Source organism: Amphiura filiformis, chromosome 19 (assembly GCF_039555335.1).
Source record: "Amphiura filiformis chromosome 19, Afil_fr2py, whole genome shotgun sequence".
In the NCBI taxonomy this organism is placed as follows: domain Eukaryota; kingdom Metazoa; phylum Echinodermata; class Ophiuroidea; order Amphilepidida; family Amphiuridae; genus Amphiura; species Amphiura filiformis.
Genome location: NC_092646.1, coordinates 38,057,938 through 38,081,733, shown reverse-complemented (window position 1 = coordinate 38,081,733; position 23,796 = coordinate 38,057,938). Strand labels below are relative to the sequence as shown.

At 34.3% G+C, this 23,796-nt stretch overlaps 1 protein-coding gene across 2 annotated transcripts in view; it reads left to right on the top strand.

The window, feature by feature from the left end:
* The window catches only part of LOC140141262 (glutathione S-transferase A3-like), a 35,514-nt gene extending 11,986 nt beyond the window's left edge, over positions 1 to 23,528 (top strand). For both annotated transcript variants that reach the window (XM_072163070.1, XM_072163069.1), the window contains exons 2-7: positions 4,254 to 4,336; positions 8,527 to 8,578; positions 11,505 to 11,637; positions 19,373 to 19,517; positions 21,540 to 21,670; positions 22,726 to 23,528. In XM_072163070.1, the coding sequence (XP_072019171.1) occupies positions 4,256 to 4,336; positions 8,527 to 8,578; positions 11,505 to 11,637; positions 19,373 to 19,517; positions 21,540 to 21,670; position 22,726 (543 nt within the window). In that variant the 5' untranslated portion in view covers positions 4,254 to 4,255 and the 3' untranslated portion in view covers positions 22,727 to 23,528. The remainder of the gene's footprint in view (positions 1 to 4,253; positions 4,337 to 8,526; positions 8,579 to 11,504; positions 11,638 to 19,372; positions 19,518 to 21,539; positions 21,671 to 22,725) is intronic.
* The last annotated feature ends 268 nt before the right edge of the window (positions 23,529 to 23,796 follow it).

Below are 23,796 nucleotides of genomic sequence, written 5' to 3'. Positions count from 1 at the left end.
ATATCTTAACTTGAAATGGGTAACAAAAATTAGTCGATTTGCAAGCTTTTAAAATTTTTATAAAATCTTGACTTCAAAGAGCCGATTTTCCGTTAACTTTTTTGAAGCCTCCGAAACAAACTGTTCAGCTAGCTTGGGCAAATATAAATAGAAGAGCTCATCCAATCTATTAATCAAAATGTAGCAAAGTAGATTCTCAAGTCACTTGTTTTTAAATCGTGGAGATATATATCACAGTTTGAAAATGGGACCCAATACAAACTTTCCGTTAACACTTGAAGCCTCCGAAACAAATGAAGCCTCCGAAACAACAATCCTCTTTGCACATCTAAATCGGTGTGTTCCATATTGATATCTGCATTGTAATTGTTACTTGATATGTGCAGAATGTCATAAATTAAAAAAAAATTGATATTATGGTTAATGTTTGAAAAATATACTGATACCCAAGAAAGCCTGTTTCGGAGGCTTCACATGCAAGTTAACACCATGCTTAACGAATGGGTGAAAAAAATTAATGTGATTAATCTACAATATCTGCTGCATAGAATCATTAATTCAATACACACAAGAAAATAACAGCTTAGATGATCACAACAGTGTTGTTTTCAAAAAAATACTTCTGCAATGTTTAACCATTGTTAACATGAAGCCTCCGAAAAAAAAAAAAAATGACTTGCTGTGATAATTTAATTTTTGTCACAACTGAAATTCAATACTTAGATGCAAAGCATGAAAATTGGTAATTGTGATATTTTTTACCTATTTTTTCATGTCAACTTGTAGTAGTTAGCCAAATATTTTACTTTTATGATCACCTGTGTTGTTAACTGAAGCCTCCGAAACACAAATCGCTTGAACTGCCAATTCTAAAAAATAACTCCAATTTCTGTGAAACTTGGCTGGTAGGTTCCTTTCATCAAGTAGTATTTGAACATGAAGTTAGACATTCAAATTATTTTAGGAACCCAATTAAAACTTAAAAAATATGTTTAAGGTTGGGAAAGTTCCATTGTAAATGACACTTGATGTTAAAAATTTTCAAAACTGCAATTACAAACATAGCAAAACATGGTATAAAATTTAACTTATATCTGTTGACTTACTTTGGAATGGGATTTTACATGTATTCCAGCTTTCATGTCATAATTTTCTGAGCATATGTAAAATACATTTTTTCTTAGATTTTAACCAAAATGTTATGGAAATGTCAATTTTTTATTAGAAATCAAAAGATTTAAGCGTTGAAACATTATGTTACTGAAATTTAAGTTGCTTCTATGCATGATTTCAGTAAACAGAAACATATTTAAGTGGTTTGAAATTTTGACCCTAAAAATCAAAAGTTACACCCTTTACTGTGAAAATGACCATATGCTATGGAACTCTATGGGTAATAACATGGTTAAGTCGTGATACCCAACATTGGGCCCGATCGCTGAGGTCTGAAATCATAAATCATGTTTTTTCACGGCAGTGAAATGATGCCACTTGCACCCATATCTCATATCATCGGCACAGTTTATCCCTTACATATCCTGTGTCTTGAATAGCTACATAGGGTACCTGCAGGTAATATGGGACCATTAAGGGTGACATCCCGCTATCTCTAAGGTCCGCTATCTCTAAGGTTCGCTATCTCTAAGGTTCGCTATCACTAACGTGTAAAGTCTATGGAGATCAGAATCCCGCTATCTCTAATAGAGAAAAGGGTTCGCTATACCTAAAAAAAGGTCCGCTACTTCTAAGGTTCGATATCACTAATTAAGAATAAGGTTCGCTAGTTCTAAGGTTCGATATCACTAATTTAAAATAAGGTTCGCTATCACTAATTTAAAATAAGGTTCGCTATCACTAATTTTGAATAAGGTCCGCTATCACTAATTTATTGAAGGTTCGCTATCTCTAAGGTTCGTTATCACTAATTCCAATAAAGGTCCGCTATACCTAAGGTTCGCTATCACTAATTTTGTTTAAGGTTCGCTATCCCTAATTAATTAAGGTTCGCTATCTCTAAGGTTCGCTATCACTAATTTCGATTAAGGTTCGCTATACCTAAGGTTCGTTATCACTAATCTTAAATAAGGTCCACTATCTCTAATTTTAAATAAGGTCCGCTATCTCTAATTTCAAATAAGGTCCGCTATCTCTAATTTTAAATAAGGACCGCTATAGCGAACCTTATTTGAAATTAGAGATAGCGAACCTTATTTAAAATTCGAGATAGCGAACCTTATTTAAAATTAGAGATAACGAACCTTATTTGAAATTAGTGATAGCGAACCTTAGAGATAGCGAACCTTAGAGATAGCGAACCTTAGAGATAGCGGACCTTATTTAAAATTAGAGATAGCGAACCTTAGGGATACCGGGATTGTTAAAATTAGAGATAGCGGACCTTATTTTAAATTAGTGATAGCGAACCTTAGAGATAGCGAACCTTCAATAAATTAGTGATAGCGGACCTTATTTAAAATTAGAGATAGCGAACCTTATTTAAAATTAGTGATATCGAACCTTAGAAATACCGAACCTTTTTCAAAATTAGTGATATCGAACCTTAGGTATAGCGGACCTCTTTCATAATTAGTGATAACGAACCTTAGAGATAGCGAACCTTAGAGATAGCGAACCTTAGAGATAGCGAACCGTAACCCCATTAAGGACGCTTAGCTTATTTGCATAAAAACTAAAGAAGATATGCCCACAAGAGATTGTTATGATGAACAACCTGTCCTTTAAGATTAATAAAACAGGCAATGTTACCTTGTTTTTATGTTTGTTTGGACGCTATGACGTCAAAATGACGTCATCAGTCAAGTGTCCCATACTACCTGCATGTGCAGGTAATATGGGGACACTGTGTTATCTCTATGGTGAAAATCAAAAAGTTCAGAAAATCACTCTTTTGTTCTAAAAACATTTTTGTTACATGATTTTGAATGTTAAATGCAAATTTCTACAAGAAAATTCAATTTTCTAAATAGTTTTGCTTTTCGCATTGACAATGCACACAATTTCCTATGTGTCCCATATTACCTGCACCCATTCAGTTGAAAATCAGAGAAAATAATCATTTATAAAAGGAAAGTGCCACTTGTCAGTGGAATTTTACCTGCTGATAATTAGCTTAACCCATCACCTAAAGATCATAAAAAATGACAAATGCCCCCTCAGTTTTTGGATACACAATCATAAAATGTGACGTCATTGATTTTATATCAGGCCAAAAAAACGACATAATTTTTTGGGCAATTTCACTCTTTTTGGCATTGATTTCCAAGAGTTTGATACACAGACTCCAAAACTGCATTTCTAGAAGCACAATTGATGTCTCTAAACACTTGACAAATCAACTTAAAGTGTTTACCTTCTCTAAGCTACTTTTTTTTTTAAAATGAAAACAGGTGTCCCATATTACCTGCTGTCCCATATTACCTGCACCTACCCTATCACACCACCCTGTGGTTAAGAGGCTAGGAAATAATTCCTAATATCTCATACCCTAGTTTGTATGCCTTTATCTAATCTTACCCCACTAACAACTTACTATTTAACACTTAACCTGTCCAAGAGTCTGTCCAGCGTAGGAATTTTTTAGCCTTTTTTAGAAACATGTTTGCAATTGGCTTATGGCCATCACATGCTGACAATACACGTAACTGATTGGCTAATCAAATCTAGCAGGGGTTAGGTCAGGCCTCATCACAAAGTAAACAAATCATTCTGTATAGAAAACTGTGTAGCAGGTGATTTACTTCAGATAAAGTTCAATGCACAAAACTAAGTCCATTATCTATAGTTAATTGAATGTTTATTGACTCTTGTAATAACCCATGTGTATAAACCTGTATAATATTGACAAAGACCAATATCACTGACCCTGACAAAAGCTAGTAAGAGTTAATACAAATTCCTTTAAAAAAGGAATGGGGCACCCAATGTGAGCTTGGTCGTGATGTGGTGAATTTCATGGTGTTTAGATTTGGTATTATTATCTCTTGCAAACCCGGTGACACCTCATTATAGATTTTAGACCTGTCGATAGGTTGTAAGAGGGATAGCCTTTTCCAGGCACGAATTGGGCCATATATAAAGAAAGTTTTGCTACTTTGCAACGCAATAAAAACCTAAATGCAAAATGAGATCCTGTAGGTGGCTTCCGAGGTGGCAAGCGGGTACATATACTTATAGGTTCAGGCATGATTATAAACAATTACACATTAAAATTATTTTGTCGCATTTCATTTTAGCCATGGCCGCAAGACTTCACTACACAAATGGCAGAGGACTGTCTGAAGTGATTCGAATCGCGCTTGGAGCTGCTGAGATACCGGTAAGATATTACATGTAGTTTCTATGTTTTACACAATCTGTTTCAAACGAAGTTTGATACTCTTACCCTGAAAGTGATCAGTCCGGTCCAACTGCCTGGCAGGAAACACTTCCTGACCAGGCAGCATGTTGCCTGCGCAGGCAACATGGTATCCCACAATGCAACGCTTTATTTCAAATAGAGTATAGACCATTATTTCTTGGTAAGTAAAATATATAAATTTATCAATGGATATAGGCCTACAATCAGTGGTATTTTGTCATCAATATTAATTAAAACAAAGGTAATTTGCATATTTAAATCAAAATGATTTAAAAAAAAGTTTTTTTGTTATTTAAATTATTTTCCTCCAGGTCAAATTAGGTGATCAAAAGTAACACCCCCTGCTCTTTAATAAAGTCAACATGAACTATTTATTAGTCTGCCAAATTCGGAAGAGTTGCAGAGGTCTATGTTGCCATGCAGAGCCGTCACAAACATACTGAATAAAAATCCCTTTAAAAAGGGATGGACCGGGACAGTATTGATTCCATGTGAAGTATGAGTAATGCTTTTGATATATTCTTTTCTTTGATAGTATTTGATGGCAAGAGATGGTCTGAAATTATATTTGGGACATAAAATATAATGATGTACGTGTAATTGATGATAAATTAAAGAAATCATTCTGCAAACATATCGGTAATCTTCCTTTAATATTCTGCAAGTTGCGCAATTACCTGCGGTCAGTTGATGTTATTGTTTTGAAATTAGAATATACAATTACAAGTATTGTTCAAGTAATTATCTATGCTATCCTGTATCGTTTTATGGATAAACATTTTTAGGTACGTCCTAGCTATAATATGGGCATTATTTATAAATGTAGGCCTATAGTATTGAACAATGTACCCATTTGACATGCACTTATAGAAAATAAACAAATTATTGTCTTAATTTATTAATTATAAATAAAATGACACTTCATAAAATTACATTCAACATGATGAAAATGATTGAAGAGAAAACACACAATGTAGATTATTATTAAACGGAGTAGGTAAGATGCCATGTCCATAGCTTCGCAGGAGTTTCGGACTAACAATCAACACAACACACAATCAGAAACATACAGTCTAAAAGTGAAGATTGTATTTGTAGTCATGGTAGTGAGTAATCAGTCCTTTATGTGCTTGACACTATCTAGTATATATATAGTAAACTATACATTGCGAATTAATATAAAATATAAATGTCCATGTAAGGTGAGTATATATAGCGAATAAACTAAAACCTGCAATGTATTTCTTAATATTAATAATAGGCATAGGTAAAAAGCAGAAAAGACAAAAAGACGAAACAATTTGAGTAATGAATGAAACATGCTGTTTCAGTGTGTATGTTCTCATTATTGATGGTTTGGAGGACTGTCATGTAAATTGGATGTAAGCGTGATCCTCAAAATGCCTTTTACGGTGACCCAAACTAATTACAAGACCTCTTCTACATTGAGGCTGGCTTTCCCTTTTAAAGGGAATTTTTACTAGTGCACGGGTGTACAATTTATGCAAAGATAGTTTGTAGTCCGATGGTATAAATAGTGAAGGAGACTAGACCCTCACTATCTATCAGGTTCACTCACAGTCGCATACTGCTATGCTAGCTGCAAGTTAAACCCAGTGGGGGTAGTACATGTAATACTAATAGCGTGTCCCGACCTCGACCATGGTGACCTTTGACTATGGCAGTCTCTTTAACTTGGTAACCGCAAGTGAAACTACACATGAAAGAGTACTCAAGGTGAATGCTGTAACCGTCAGAGCGACTGACTTGTAACAATTTAACAACGTTTAATTTCATTCCTAAAAAAAAATTAAACAACCTGTTAATTTTTCATCATTGTTTCAACACAAAATTCCTTCACATACAACTTTAATGTTTACACGTTTACACATTATCAAAACAACTTGCTCCAGGTCCACCTGTTTTCTTTACGAATTCTATCTTATTCATATTCTAGAAACAACAATTTTTTATTTCCGACTAATAAGTACCGGGCCAGCTCATGCTGGCCCGGTCCAAAAAGTCCGTCCAACTTCAAAGCACAGAGGACGTTAGCTATAGCCCTACCCCAGGGCCTGTTTTCTTTTTCTTTTTTTACATGCTACACCCCGAGAAGAACTGCTAAACAAACTAAACGCTGTCCCCACTAACCGCTGTCCCCGCAGCGGTTAGTGGGTTGTGAGCTGTCACTTGGTTTTGAGCAGTTCTCAGGATATAGCATGGTGTCTCGGAGTATATAGTGTGGGGAAAAAAGGCCCTGTGGTAGGGCTAGTTAGCTATGAGGTAGTAGGGTATATGACCTCGTATATGGTCAATTCCAGCGAAAGCGGACAAAATTCTCTCTATGTTAACTTTCCACTTTAAAATGTCATTAATAAAGGAAATCACGTTATTGATGGAGCATATCATGTCACGTCCAATGTGCTCTCTTTGTGCATATAGGCCTTTACTAGCAAGTCATACCAGGGGACAAGTTATGATAGCTTAAATGAATTGGCGTTACCCACGAATTCAAAGATAAAGCACTATATATGTCATTGAATGTCCTTCAATCAAAGTGAAATTATTACCGTTAGAAAGACGTTTGCATGATCTCTCATCATATGTAAAACGATTGAATTCTACCAAAGTTTGTGGACTCTAGAGGCCATTAAGTCAATTTGGCTAATAATTTTGTTACCCGCGTATCAAAAATAAAATGATCGTTCTGAAAAATGTTAAGTGAATATGCCATAAATGGCTATATCATGAAACGATGTTTCGTTCTATAATTCTGGGGTCCAAGTGATTATTTTATGCAAATACGTTTTACCCATAAAATTCCATAAAATCAAATTTGACGTTACCCACGTATCAACTGTTACCCACGAGTCCAGCAAATATAATTGCCATAACTTAAATTAACATTTGATGACTTTGGACACTGAATTTAGTTTGACAAGTGCTTAAAATTGTAAATCGTAAAAATACGTTCACCGCTTTAAAAAAGAATCTACGACGGTTTAAACTTTTGTTACCCACGAATCCCGAATAGATGCTAACCTTGAAAAATTGGAGATTGTTTATTTTAAGTTTAAATCAGCACATATTCAAGCCATGGGTATGCTATAATTTTGACAGTACTTACAGTTTATACACCTAAGAAACGCAAACCCCAAACGGTACTATAGTACTTATAGCTTTACCCACGAATTCGGCGTTACCCACGAATCCAAGAATTTACTCGTAAATTATATGTTTCTTATGCATCTTAACATTTTGAAAACATGCGAAATAGGTTCCAAAACAGTCCTGTTTAATAGCGTCCTCTTGAAGGTATACTGAAGCTGCATCATGAAGTTTTGATTGATTATCCTAAATTACCAGTTTTTGGGTAAATGCAATTGGTTAGAGAAACGGGAATCATTGAAACACAATGGAGGAATAATCGCATGGTGGTTTCCAACCTTCTGTAATATTTTCTATTTTGCCGCTTACCAATACATACCTTCAAATATGTGTTACCCACGAACATTTTGGTTACCCACGAATCTACTTAAATTATAGTTAACAATGTATTGATAGTGTTTTAGTTCATAGGAACTGTCAAACACGAGTTAATAGAATATTGCTGCATGAAAATATGGAATGATTTTACTAAAATAATAATATAAAACTGTTTGCTCTGTCTATTTGAATTTGGCAACTTCATTATTCTCAAAATTTTTATACCCAAAATGCCATAATGATCCATTCTAAATATTCCATGTAGTCTGTATTTTGATTAAAATTAATTTTAGTGCCATTGCAGCCTGAATTAATGACATACGGAAAAGTATTTTTTATTTTTATTAAAAATTTTTAATAGGAATTGCTATTTTCCAGACGCTGTTACCCACGAATCCATCCGAGATCCTCATCCTGCGACGAGATACAAAATCCAACTTTATATTTATTTTGGAGGACTCATGTCTATCACTGGTCTATGTCCAGTCCACGTCCTGCACGAGGTCCTTATTGTGTCGGTGTGTTGTCACGCACAAATTAAGTCATTGCAATGCATATGACCACACTGTCCCACACACCTTGTTTGTTGACACGTTGCAAACATTCATGTGATTAATATGTGAACACTTAATCTTGATCACATTTTCAAATTTAACTTGCAGCTCGAAGAATCCTTTCTTACCACTAAGGATGACTTAACCAAACTAAGATCAGGTAAGACAGACCAGGTCAAGTTACGTAACTTCATATGTCAGCAGTGATGCTATAATCGGAGCCAGAGATAAAGAAACTAGTTCGCGTCTGACGTCATTTGTCATTCAAAATCGTTTGAGCTCCTACCCCTATGGCCCGGCCCTATGGTTAGTTTTTCATCTTTAAACATTCAAATGGTCTCAAAAGTTGCGTCTTAGTAATAGGAAACTTTCTTTTCCCGAAGGCACCATGTTAACAATGCCTAGAAAAGTTGCTTTTGCCTGGTAAAAACGATGTTGTTTGCCATTTTCTGCGATTCCTTTTCTCCTAAAAAGGCACCAAACGAATAATACCTGTTTTACGCGCTACTTAACGGGCCTGGGGGAGTTGATTGATAAGTTTATCAGACGCGAACTACATTTTTTTAAATAACTGGCTTCGATTGTACTAGGAACATGCAGGTGGTATCAAAATGATTGGTACCCGTCACCTTATTTTTTAAAGCCTGCTTCGTCCAAATGTGTCATTCAATCCTATTCAAGCTTCTTTACAAATGGCCAGAATCTAGCTTACAAATTACATGGATCTTATTTATTGCGTTTTTATGACAGTTTTGTCCATTCTCACCGGAACCTGATGGATACCAATATTAATTATGATAAAACCTGTATTATGATCCAGATTCTCCATTTTGTTTTATTTACTTTACCCTAAAGCTTATGTAAATTTATTGAAATTAATACACGAAAAGCCTGTTCAGCATATCATGTTCAGGAGAGGAAAAAAATCACATGTATTTCATTTTCTAACAACTGAACTTATAACATCCACGCAGAACATAAGTTTCATCTTATACATACATCTTATAACAAGAAGCGTGATTTGATGGGATATGGTTCCCATAAAGGATCACAAAATAATTATATTAAGTTTACATTTTCAAATTTGTATAATTATGTTTGTGTAAACCTATATTGCAATATTACATGCCCTGGTTCCATGCAAAGGACAATTCATGAATGGCTCATTAAGACTAAAAATGTGATCATTTTTATTTATTGTATTACAAAACAACATGAACATCCATATAATGAACATTGTATAGAGCAAACGGAGACAAGGTAAAGTTAAACATAAAAACACAACATAAACTTAATTGTATTATATTATATTGAAATTAGGATAATTATAATTCGTAATAAATCAACATGTTATGTAGAGGATGTCACGTGAGCTCTCAAAATTCAACAGTTTAATATGCTAAATAAAACAATTGATATTCCATAAAAATTATAAAAAACATTGTCCATGTAAGCATTGAAACCAGTATACGCAATGTACCCAGACGCGCAAGAATAACATTACGAGTTCGGAGAATGTAATTGGCATGATTAGTTTCGTCGTACATTGACATCTGTTATATGTTTGTATATATGAATCCTATTATATATCCGATATCAAGATGTAATGGTGATGAAAACAGGATCAAGACGAATCAAAATAGTTTTTAGTCTCTTTCCAAGTCGAATTAATTTCCCTACACGAGTGCACATAATAAACCAATCCAGTGGGAACGAGGTTATTTCTGTTTATGCCGTCAAATTTCACATAAGTGGCATGTACAGGGCATGGTTTTTCTAGGATACTGTGATAATCTAGTTTGCTTAAATATAATATTTAAAATGTTATCATACATGCTTGTTATAAACATAACAGAAAGATTCAAGCGTCTTAAGGGGGTACTACACCCCTGGCCAATTTTGTGCCTATTTTTGCATTTTCCTACAATTATAGCACATTGGTGACAAGTAAGATATGTATATTATAGGGACAAGGACTACAACTACTGCACTGAAAATTCAGCAACTCAAGGCAAGTAGTTATTGATTTATTGATCAAATATAGGTTTTCCCTCATTTTGGACTGTAACGCCACAAATGTTGTCTGTGCTGAAATAAATTTTCCAGTGCAGTAGTTGTAGTCCTTGCCCCTATAATATACATATCTTACTTGTCACCAATGCGCTATTATTTTGGAGAAAAATGAAAAAATAGGCACAAAATGGGGCAGGGTGTAGTACCCCTTAAACAGGCTTTAAACTATGACATTATCTGTTTGATTATTATTTCTGTTGCGTTCGTTTATAAAAAAGAGAGTGTATTCTGATTCTTGAATTGGGCTATACACTAAGTCTTGCATTCGCCATGTTTTTTAAATGTTTTACCTGTTTCTATGTAATATTAGGCACCAGAAGAAAATTTGTTCGATCTTTGGATCGACCGTCGATGCTACTTCGATGCTTGTTATTAATGACCTGTCAATTAATCAATCAGAATTAATGCTAATTGCTAAATATATTGGTCAATATCAATACAGGCAAAGCAGAGGATGATTTAAGGACTTTTTAAGGACTAAAAATGTTATCACTAGAGTTTCAACTGCTACTTGACTTTTCAAATCCAATTGAATTATGTGCAAAAGATGTTGTTTTAATAAAATTGTGTGTTTCAATATTACTTGGTCGATTTCAGAACAAAAATGATGTGTGTATAAAGAATAAGTCACACCTTCTGTAGATAACATGAAATGTGAAATCGATTAGCATATTGACATTGTTTTTATTGTAAACATAGCTGTACAAATTCAAATTTAACCATGCACTTCTGTGCAGCTTTGCAAAGCAGTGGTGTCATGTTACTCACACTGCTCTGCTCGCTGCACAGTTAACACCGTGGGGTGTTGGGTACTACTTAGATCATCATCTGCAGGCAAAGATTCATATGTTATCACAATTAACAACAGTATTAAATAACATGGATCGACCAAGCATCGATGGTCGATAGAAAGATCGAACTAATTTGTTTCTATGGTCTTGTATAAAATATTATATAAATATTTGGCATCGTCACTATAAAGTGTTTTTTGTTTTTCTCGTATGTTTACATAGAAGGAAAGTTACTGTTTGGTCAGACTCCATTGCTGGAAATAGACGGCTTAAAGCTGGTACAATCAATGGATATATTGCGATACATCTGCCGTAAAAAGGGATGGCTTGGAACGAATCCACAGGAAAATGCTAGGTAAGAATCACTGGTTCGTTAGTTAGTTGTTCCTTTCAAGCCGAGTTTATACTCGGTCGCTTTGCAGAAAAGCGATTCGCATATTTACTACCGTTTTCGAGCGTCGAACCGATCAGTCGATCGATATACCGATACCGATCGCTTTTGCAAACGACCTCGCTTTGGCTTTGAATAAAGCGACAAGCGTTGCATCTCAAAAACAAGCGAATGCCCGTCGCTTTTCATAAGCGATGCATTGCAATCGCTTAGCGATCGAGTTTAAATTCAGTTTTCATTAATGTAGCTGGTTAATTAAAATTGAGATCCCAGGGAAAATATATATGGTCGAATCCAACCAAAAGTGTCCACGGGCCAAAAATAAAAGTCCGAAATGAAAATGTCTCCACAATTTTTCCTTTTGCCCATTGATTGATGACATATTGGCCTTATAGGAACCAAAAGTGCCATTACTAATCTTGAAAAATAAATCCAGGACGTGTGATAGTAAATGTGATATCAAAACCCAATGTTACCTACGAATACCACTAGGATGCTTTCACTATCGCAATACTAATCAACCTAAAACAATTGGAATATTCCCATTAACGCTTTTTTCGTGTAATGTAGACCACAGGGTGTCAGGAAAATGCTAGCTCAACCAGAAAATATTTGTTTTTATTTTTATAACGCGATCAATATGATCTTAGTCAATTTATGCTAGTTTATTTTTGAAAATGAAGTTTTGGTCAGTTTCTGTATTTTATTTATCAAATGAGTATGAATCAATTTACACATTGTATTAGAACGAGTAGGATATATGTTTTCAAGAATATTAGGAATTATACGCATACACCTAACGCTTTATACAATGAAAAGGTGAAGAAACCCGGGTATTCGTAGGTAACATGAGCGATTTAACAACATCTATATTGAGTTTAGAGGTTTAAATTTTGCTATTATGGTAATGAATTAATAAAATGGTAGTTTTAGATCTCTTTCAGATGGTACGTCCAAATGAATAAATGCTATTACCTTAGATCAACAAATTTTTGATGCTTTTAGCAAGATTTTGACCACTTCATTTTGATATACAAGTAGTTAATCAGCAATTTTACATAATAAATAATTGTTGAATGAATCCGTATATGGGTAATAATAGTGTCCTGGGGTACCGCTTAAAGTTTTTGACAATTAATTTCCAGTGGTAGAGACACTTCATCACGGTTGTTTGACAAAACATCATGTATAACCAATTTTTAGGCTTAAACAGCTAAAAGGGATATCGTGCTAATGTATACAGATGCTTTTGAGTCGTTCTCAACTTTAATTTGCCCTCTTTTACAAAATTATTCACTTTTATAGTATTTTTTAAAGCTTTTTCGGATATAAAATGTATGTATTAATGCCAAAAATGGTGGCGCTATTTAGTTGCTGGAAATTACCCTTTCAAGCTTTTAATACAAATAATTCCTTTTATTGTTTAATAAAATATGTTTATAAAATTTCGTTGTTGCTTGTTTCACCTATTCCAGCTGTTTTAATGGCGTTATTAATCACCTAACCCTTTCAAATAAAGAAATATGATTTAGGATAAATAGCGCCATCTATAGTTTGCATTTGGTTAATAATGAACCCAATTCTATATACATCAAACAGCCGTGTCATTACACATGTCATGTATTATGCTGTATTCGTAAGTAACATTTCAGTATTTGTAGGTAAGAATTAGACGTTTGGTGGATATCGCAATCAAAACTTCATTTCATAAAGCACTTTGAATGTATTATTTTCTTTATGTGCGTTTATTGATACTTTAGATCCTATCATGTATTAATAATGTCGGTTCACAGCGGTTGAAAGAGGATTGAAGTAAGAAACAAAGGCACTAAAGTGACTTTAATTTGCTTAATTGCACACAAATCGCTTAAAACCGTTATTGCAGACTTGTGAAGTCCATCTTGGAGTCAGTTACGTCTTGTGGCCTTTCGTTTGAGGGCAACTACAATTAGCTTTATATCAGGGTCCATCAATGTGTTGTTTAGATCATGAGACAATGAGAACAGTCGTTTTTTTTCCATGGTATTCGTAGGTAACCTTAGCGAAAACGTCAAAAGTTACCTTCGAATAAATCAATTTGGACACAAATTACTCAAAACCAGAAGGTCGGTAAATATTTAAAATGAAGCACACATGACAGTTGACAAATCATATGGTCGAATCCAACGAAAAGTGTACACGGCATGTTCATGGCCATAACTTAAAAGTATTAATCAATTGGCTTTCGTTTTTGTATTGTGTTTATTCGTCTTGATCATACGCTTCGCGCCATATATAATAAGACCCCCTTCTGTGTAAAACTTAGACACAGAGACCCCAAAACATGCTATTTTTACCCATTTTTTCAAAATATTTCTTAAAGTATTAACATCTAAATCAGTTATGAAAAGAAGTCATTGGATTGAATCTAAATTTATTTCCTGAAAGGTGTGTATTCAAAGATTGCCTGTTCAATTTTTCACATATTTGTACATAATTATGAATTTTTTGTGATAATTTTTTGAGTGGTATTTTTTTACATTACCTACGAATACAATTTTTCATAGCACTAGATATATCTTTAAAAAATGGAAATCACTAATAAATGCGCAATTGATACAAGCTTTGATATGTCCAATACTGAAATGCATTGCATTCGGACATCTTTATTATTGTGTTTAGCTGCCAGAAATTCTAAATGGCACAAAGGTAGGTTTGGTAAAAAATATGCATTACCTCCGAATACATGTTAAAAGCTGTGCCATTTCCACAAAGTGAGAGAATAGTAAACAATAGTTAAGCAATAGGTGCAGGGTAATACACTCTTTATTTCTACCAAGTTTCAATAACCTGCGTTTAAATATTTCTGAGATGTCAACAATAAAAGCAAGTATTCGTAGGTAAATTTCGGTAACCGAATGTTACCTACGAATACACTTTTTTACATCATGACAGTATTGTGAAACACCGCCATTCATGCTAATGCCCATATTGGTACATAACGAAGTCCTGTATGTTTGCTATCAAATCATATGTCAATGAAAGTTGCGAATTCACATACATGCCCACCATGCAAAACTGAATACGGCTTAATTGGTGAAAAATATGTACTGAAATAGGCGACGGTCTGCTCATTTGAAAGAAACATCAGATTCAAAGAAGATTAGAAGGGGATAATACTTGGATTTGCCAACTGTCATGTGTGCTTCATTTTAAATGTTTACCGACCTTCTGGTTTCCTAGTCGTCGGCCTACAAATTGAATTATCCGAAGGTACCTGTCGACGTTTTCGCCAAGGTTACCTACGAATACCATGGAAAAAACGACTGTTCTCATTGTCTCATAATCTAGCACATTGATGGACCCTGGTATAAAGCTAATTGTAGTTGCCCTCAAACGAAAGGCCACAAGACGTAACTGACTCCAAGATGGACTTCACAAGTCTGCAATAACGGTTTTAAGTGATTTGTGTGCAATTATGCCAAATTAAAGTCACGTTAGTGCCTTTGTTTCTTACTTCAATCCTCTTTCAACCGCTGTGAACCGACATTATTAATACATGATAGGGTCTAAAGTATCAATAAACGCACATAAAGAAAATAATACATTCAAAGTGCTTTATAAAATGAAGTTTTGATTGCGATATCCACCAAAAGTCTAATTCTTACCTACAAATACTGAAATGTTACTTTACGAATACAGCATAATACATGACATGTGTAATGAAGTGTCCCTACCAATGGAAATTAATTGTCAAAAACTTTAAGCGGTACCCCAGGACACTATTATTACCCATATACGGATTCATTCAACAATTATTTATTATGTAAAATTGCTAATTAACTACTTGTATATCAAAATGAAGTGGTCAAAATCTTGCTAAAAGTATCAAAAATTTTTTGATCTAAGGTAATAGCATTTATTCATTTGGACGTACCATCTGAAAGAGATCTAAAACTACCATTTTATTAATTCATTACCATAATAGCAAAATTTAAACCTATAAACTCAATATAGATATTGTTAAATCGCTCATGTTACCTACGAATACCCAGGTTTCTTCACCTTTTCATTGTATAAAGCGTTAGGTGTATGCGTATAATTCCTAATATTCTTGAAAACATATATCATACTCGTTCTTTTACAATGTGTAAATTGATTCATACTCATTTGATAAATAAAATAGAGAAACTGACCTAAACTTCATTTTCAAAAATAAACTAGCATAAATTGACTAAGATCATATTGATCGCGTTATAAAAAATAAAAACAAATATTTTCTGGTTGAGCTAGCATTTTCCTGACACCCTGTGGTCTACATTACACGAAAAAGCGTAAATGGGAATATTCCATTTGTTTTAGGTTGATTAGTATTGCGATAGTGAAAGCTTCCTAGTTGTATTCGTAGGTAACATTGCGTTTTGATATCACATTTACTATCACACGTCCTGGATTTATTTTTTCAAGATTAGTAATGGCACTTTTGGTTCCTATAAGGCCAATATGTCATCAATCAATGGGCAAAAGGAAAAAATGTGGAGACATTTTTATTTCGGACTTTTATTTTGGCCCGTGGACACTTTTGGTTGATTCGACCATATATGCATAACCCCAGCAAACACAACACGTTTTACAGAAAACGTTTAAATGTCGGGTATATAAAGGGTATAAAAACATTAACGTTAATAACATTTAACAAAATTGAAAACTTGAATGCAAAACATTACAAACAGAATATTATAAATTTATTTGTTAGCCGCAATATATTACAATAACGTTTTACAAACGTTTTCATGACCGTTATATAGCCGGACATTTAAATGTTATTAAAACGTTTTCAATAAACGTTTTAAGAACATATGTGTGCTAGGATACATTATTGCAACGAGTAGGTATACCCCTATAGTTAAATACAATTTTACATAAAACAAAACAAAAAACAACCTCCAGAACACGATGTTATCCTTCCTGTACAATTTTGCGTATACCATAATATGAAAGATCTGACGTTAAGTGTTACAGAACTAAAAGGTGCAAATCCCACAGTTGTCGAAGGGCTTCTTCATCCATCTTATACACATTGTCCAAGTTCATCCGAATCATAAATTGCCGTTACAGTAACTGTCTGTTGTAGTTCTATATTATGTCGCATGCTATCGTCATAAGGCGGTGGAAGATCATGATGGTAACTTGCTAGTAAAGGGTGCATGGAAGCTGATACCATGCTTGCATACGCTTCTGATGGACTTTGAAAACAATACGGCGAAGGAAGTAATGGAGACCTTGCATGTGGCGGAAGTTGCGTCATGTGCAAGTTTTCAAGAGTTCGCTGCCTCTCTCGGCGCCGTTTTTTCCTGCGAAGTTTCTTACAGAAGGCAGCGCCAAACACACAAGCCGCAATAACAGCGAATAGTCCCATGATAAGTCCAATAACCTGCGCGGCTACAAAGTCGCCGCAGTATTCTCCTTTCCATCCAAATGGACACTGACAGTCATCGCAACAGCCTTGGAGGCAGTGACCAAAATTGCATTGATTGTCGCAAAAATCTGCCGTTGTTGACCACACTGCACATAAAACATGAAGTATTAAACTGTACACCTTAAAATGTGTAGGTAATAAATGCATGGCGTTTAAATCAAACATTTTAAACGCCTGATAAATTGTATTTTCTAAACTATCTTAAGACTAAACAGTGATATTCCGACATTTTGTCGCCTCAAAGAATTGTATTCCACTTGCAATCCAATCTTCGAAACTAACTTATAACATTTTATCAGTGATGATATCTTGAGACTTGATGAAATAAATCCATCGTATTTCCATCCCAGATATGTATAAAGATATTTCCCATTACGATGAGCATTTGACATTTAATCATCATCTTTAGATTCTGCTTGTTCCAGAAGTAATTCATTTCGCATTACTACAAACGATCAGAGCCAAGCGTATTATACGATAAATATTATGACCCGGGTTTGAGTACCATTCATAATTAAATTCAGGGCACGCAACTCTCCCGCTCAAGTTGTTGGGAGTTATCCATGATCGTGATGTTTTCTGTTTTTAGAATTATTCTGACTCTCACAGATTGTTTTGATTTTACCGAAGCATTTATTTCTTCTTCAAACGTTTTACCTGTGAGATTCATCGAAAACACAAAGAATCAAACAGGGCTTTTGGGAATTTTTTAGAATTAGCAACTCAAAAGCCTATCAGGCCCGGATAATTTAGTTTCCAAAATCATCAATCTATCTAGAATCACTGAACCATTCAATCTAGAGTCAATGAATGAATCAATCTAGAGTCAATGAACCAATCGATCTAGAGTCAATGAACCAATCAATCTAGAGTCAATGAATCAATAGAGTCAATGAACCAATCAATCTAGAGTCAATGAACCAATCAATCTAGAGTCAATGAATCAATAGAGTCAATGAACCAATCAATCTAGAGTCAATGAACCAATCAATCTAGAGTCAATGAACCAATCAATCTAGAGTCAATGAACCAATCAATCTAGAGTCAATGAACCAATCAATCTAGAGTCAATGAATGAATCAATCTGGAGTCAATGAACCAATCAATCTAGAATCAATGAACCAATCAATCTAGAGTCAATGAACCAATCAATCTATAGAGTCAATGTACCAGTCAATCTAGAGTCAATGAATGAATCAATCTAGAGTCAATGAATGAATTAATCTAGAGTCAATGAATCAATTTAGAGTCAATGAATGAATCAGTATAGAGTTATTAAATTAATGAATCAGTATAGAGTTAATAAATTAATGAATCTAGAGTCAATGAACCAATCAATCTAGAGTCAATGAATGCATTAATCTAGAGTCAATGAATCAATCTAGAGTCAATGAATCAATCAATATAGAGTCAATAAATCAATCAATCTAGAGTCAATGAACCAATCAATCTATAGAGTCAATGTACCAGTCAATCTAGAGTCAATGAATGAATCAATCTAGAGTCAATGAATCAATTAATCTAGAGTCAATGAATGAATCAATTTCGAGTCAATTAATTAATCAATCTAGAGTCAATAAATGAATCTAGAGTCAATGAATGAATCAATCTAGAGTCAATGAATCAATCTAGAATCAATGAATCAATCTAGAGTCAATGAATCAATCAACTAGAGTCAATGAATCAATCCAGAGTCAATGAACCAATAAATCTAGTGTCAATGAATGAATATAAATAAATCAATCCAGAGTCAATGAATCAATCTAGAGTCAATGAATCAATCTAGATTCAATCAATCAATCTAGAGTCAATGAATGAATGAACGAATGAATGAATGAATGAATGAATGAATCAATCAATCAATCTATCAACCAACCAACCAACCAATCAATCAATCAATCAATAAATTAATCAATCAATCAATCAATAACCTCTAAAATTTGTCTTGTAAAATTAGTCACTTCAAGTGCCCGGTTCCAGTGACGTGCTTGAAAGCATCAGGCGCATTTTTGTACGTAGCTATGTTAATTCGGTTGTATTCCGCGCACATGAACCCATTGCATGAGTGAAGTAATATGCAATTGATTGGACCAAGTGCGCAAATTGAGCGCTATTCTGGCAGAAATTGTTTGGGTAATACTGGACAAGTGAATAAAACAATGTGATATTTTGGTGCCATCATTTAGTACTTTAAGTCACCGACAGACACTCCTTTTCTTTTATCTTTTCTGTTATCTTTAGGATCGATATATTATCAAACGGAGCACGTGACATGTATTTGATCATCATCTATGCGTACCTCGACAAGGTGTCAAAAAATAAAGACAAGGAGTGGGAAGAGGCTGTGCAGAAGGTTAAGGAGAGGTATCTACCTGCATTTGAAAAGGTATCATTATCTCTTTATTATACGTAGTGCCTATAGACGAATCTCACGAGCCAAGTGATAGTCAGAATTTAGTCGGCCATGACTGGGTCCCCGGCGCACCAAACCGGTGTTGTGACTGCCCAATTGAGTGGATTAAAGCCGCTTAAAAATCGATGTTATGTTGTATTGTGTTGTAAACTTTCATCATTCTATTGTCTACGTGTAACACGGGTGATGAAATGCAGTTTAAAATCCCCGCCAAGGACGCATTATTTCATATTTTAGGTGGAAAATATCCGACGGGGACCCAGCTATGGCTGCTATTGAGGTGTAGGAATGCGTGAAATGAGATTCGTCTATATGCAGTCCAAGAGAACGCCAAATATGGATCAGGAGTATTACATAATAATACCCTGCTATGACAATAGCTGCACTAGGTTAATCGTATAATCTCCTTATGTGGTTAGCATGGCTGGGCCAGGAAATCCACAAGGTTAGCCAATGTATGTACATGTATTCGGTACATGTACCATATCTTTTACAATGGGTGATAAATTTCTGGTTTGTTTTATTTCAAAACGCAACATTCGATATTCTAAAGCTTTGTCCAAATCCAAGAGAAGAACCAACTCTGGTAATTTATGTGGTTTCAAATTATATCGGACGTTGCCTTTTGATAGAAATGGTGTTTGTTGATGTGCACAGTTTCCCATTAGATCATAACATGCTATTGTACATCCAAGGTCAAAGGTCTTTTAATCCATATTTGGCGTTGTTCTGGGACTGATATGGTAACTAAAAAAATCGTATTCATATTATTCTTATGCATAAAAACGAGTAAATGTTGTGACGAACTGTTTCATGGAAAATACGTTTTCCTTCCTTCCTTCCTTTCTTCTTTCTGACTGCTTTCTTTCCTTCCTTCGAGGGCTTAGAGTCAGAACCACCAACGTCCATTTGTTTTCTCAATTACATGTTACTCATTTCGGTAACAAATGGACGGTTAATTCTGCCCTCCATAAGAAAATGTAAGTGACTTTGGGGTATATGCATGGTCTTTATTGCGTCTACTAACACCATGCTAATTGTGCAAGTGACCATGCATATACCCCTAAGTCACTTGCATTTATTATGGAGGGCAGAATTAACCGTCCATTTGTTACCGAAATGAGTAACATGTAATTGAGTAAACAAATGGACATAGGTGGTTCTGACTGTAAGCCCTCAATATCTTTCTTTCTTCTTTGTCCCTTTTCTCCTTCCATATTTCCTTTCATTCCTCCCTTCTATCCTTTCTTGTTTCGTTCCTTCTTTCTCTCTAGCTTCCTTCCTTTCATTCTTTTTCGTCTTTCCTTCCTTCCTACCTTTCTTCATATCTTTCTTTCTTCTTTGTCCCTTTTCGCCTTCCATATATATCCTTTCTTGCCTTCCTTCTATCCTCTCTTGTTTGGTTTCTTCGTCCCTTTCTTCTCTCTAGCTTCCTTCCTTTCATTCTTTTTTCGTCTTTCCTCAAGTTCCTTCCTCCCTTCCTTCATATCTTTCTTTCTTCTTTGTCACTTTTCTCCTTCCATATATCCTTTCTTGCCTTCCTTCTATCCTCTCTTGTTTGGTTTCTTCGTCCCTTTCTTCTCTCTCGCTTCCTTCCTTTCATTCTTTTTTCGTCTTTCCTTCCTTCCTACCTTTCTTCATATCTTTCTTTCTTCTTTGTCCCTTTTCTCCTTCCATATATCCTTTCTTGCCTTCCTTCTATCCTCTCTTGTTTGGTTTCTTCGTCCCTTTCTTCTCTCTAGCTTCCTTCCTTTCATTCTTTTTCGTCTTTCCTTCCTTCCTTTCCTTTCTTCATATCTTTCTTTCTTCTTTGTCACTTTTCTCCTTCCATATATCCTTTCTTGCCTTCCTTCTATCCTCTCTTGTTTCGTTCCTTCTTCCCTTTCTTCTCCTTTTCCTTCCTTTCATTCTTTTTTCGTTCCTTCTTTCCTTCCTACTTTCCTTTCTTCTCTCCTTCCTTCCTTTGATTTCATCTTGTTTTCTTTTTGCTTCCAGGAGCTTGAATCAAATGGCACTGGATACCTAGTAGGTGGAAGCCTTTCAATGTGCGATATAGTGTTTCTAGACGGTATTACGTGGATTGGTGAACTCAAGGGGAACTTCTTAACAATTACCCCAATATCCTGGTGTGTAGAAATTATTATTTTGAAAAATTGAAAATCTTAATTCTTTTGAGGATTATCATTAGACATTTTTTCATGAAATATTATTCTATAGGTCCCTAAACATCTAAACAATAATTAAACGTAGAAACACGGATTTGTGAAGCTTATGTTTAAACCCAAAAGTGAAAGATAAATGTTTAATTAATGTTTAATTTAGTTGGATCTTGTATTGTATTGCATTGAATTGTATTGTATTTTATTGTATTGTTTTGCATTGTATTGTATTTTTTTATTATATTGTATTGTATTGTGCTGTATTGCATTGCATTGCATTGTATATTATATTGTATTTTTTTATTGTATTGCAATGCAATGCATTGCTACAAAAGAAATAAAAGAACTAATCTCCATTCCAGAAAAAAATACAGCACTAATTTCATATTATTAATAATAATTATCAGGTTCTGCAAAAATGAAACATAGATCAATCCTAATCATTCATTTAGCACTAACTGAAGATGAAGTTCACTATTTTACCAATTTCTTGAAATTAGAGCAAAATATTATGCATTATTTGCATGCTTTCTGACAATCGAGTCACAAAAATCAAATACTTGGAACAAGTATAACTATAAGCATTCAAAATCTGGTTGGTTAAAGTGATTGGTTATAAGAATGAAACACATATTTTCAAAAAATTAAAATGCATAAATTGAAATTAGACTTCGTACAAATCTTTAGACTTGATTGGTACATGTGGGTGACGGCATGTGAAAACTCCATAAAATGCATGCGTTTGGCCCTTAATTCGTAAATTTGGCCACTTTTTGCCAGGTAGTGCTAAATGAATGATAAGGATTTAGCTGTGTTCAATTTGGCAGAAGTTGATAATATTTTTGTACTTGCAAAAAGTGCTGTATTTTTAAGTTGATTTTTCTGGAATTGGGAGTAGAATCTGTTTAGGTGTGCAGAAAAACAACAATCAAATAACATTTACTAAACCTGCAATTGAATAAATGGTAAAGTTGATCATTGATACAATCTTATAAAATCTTACTTTGTACTTTTAATTTCAGAACTTTCTGGTAACGATAACATCCCATCCTGGAATTCAGAAATTTCTCGATGGTCCACAGCGGAAAGCACTGCCAGATTACGAATACGTGAAAATGGTGAATGCCATTTACGATTGAATTAGGCAATATGAATGGAGTGCATGGAGCATCAGTTTCTACTGTCAACAGATTGCTCTACCTAATGATAACTATAAGACCGCTAAAGACTTCGTAGTGGATGTAGAATATTCGATGTAACATATCTTCGTTATTTAAGGGATCTGGAATGAGCGTTTATGGCGTTTCGACAGTATTTTTTGTGGGACATGAGAGCACATCAGACATATCGAATTGCATTCTGAATACGAAGAATATCTTTCTGATATCAAATAATTTTTATTATTTGAAATTTACGATATAATACAAATTTTATGACGAATCATATTTTTTCACATTTTTGATATATAACAGTCCTCGAAGTAAATTTGATAGATCTAATGATATATTCTTAAAGTGTATGTAGCTGGGAGGAAAAGCCGACGACCAATTGAAAATTTTGACCTTTCATATTGAAGATATGGATTTTTTCCCAAAAGGCCTAATTTTTGTTGGTGTTTTGGGAAAAAATTCCATATCTTCAATACGAAAGGTCAAAATTTTCAATTGACCCGTCGGCTTTTCATCCCACCTACTAGACTATGCCATAGTCGAATTTTATTAAAAATATGTTATTATTAGTCATGATGAACCCATTTCGTTGAACTCAAAATTATACTGATGTTTATTAAAATTAAAGTATTCAATAGTAAAATGTTCATAAAGAATTAAGACTATCAGATGATTAGTGACAATAAAAGTAATTGAATGCAACATTATCTTGCATAATTATAATGGCTCACTTTAATACTGAACAATTCTGATTTTGGAATCTACCAGTTTATTGATAGCGAACCATGAAAATCCTTGGGAAGCTAACAAAGAGAGGGAGTGCGGTGACTGAAAAGATCAGATACAGATGTGAAAATCTATCAGTTGCACACAAATCAATATAAATCAGAGTTTTATATGCTTAAATGTAATAGCCAAAGTATG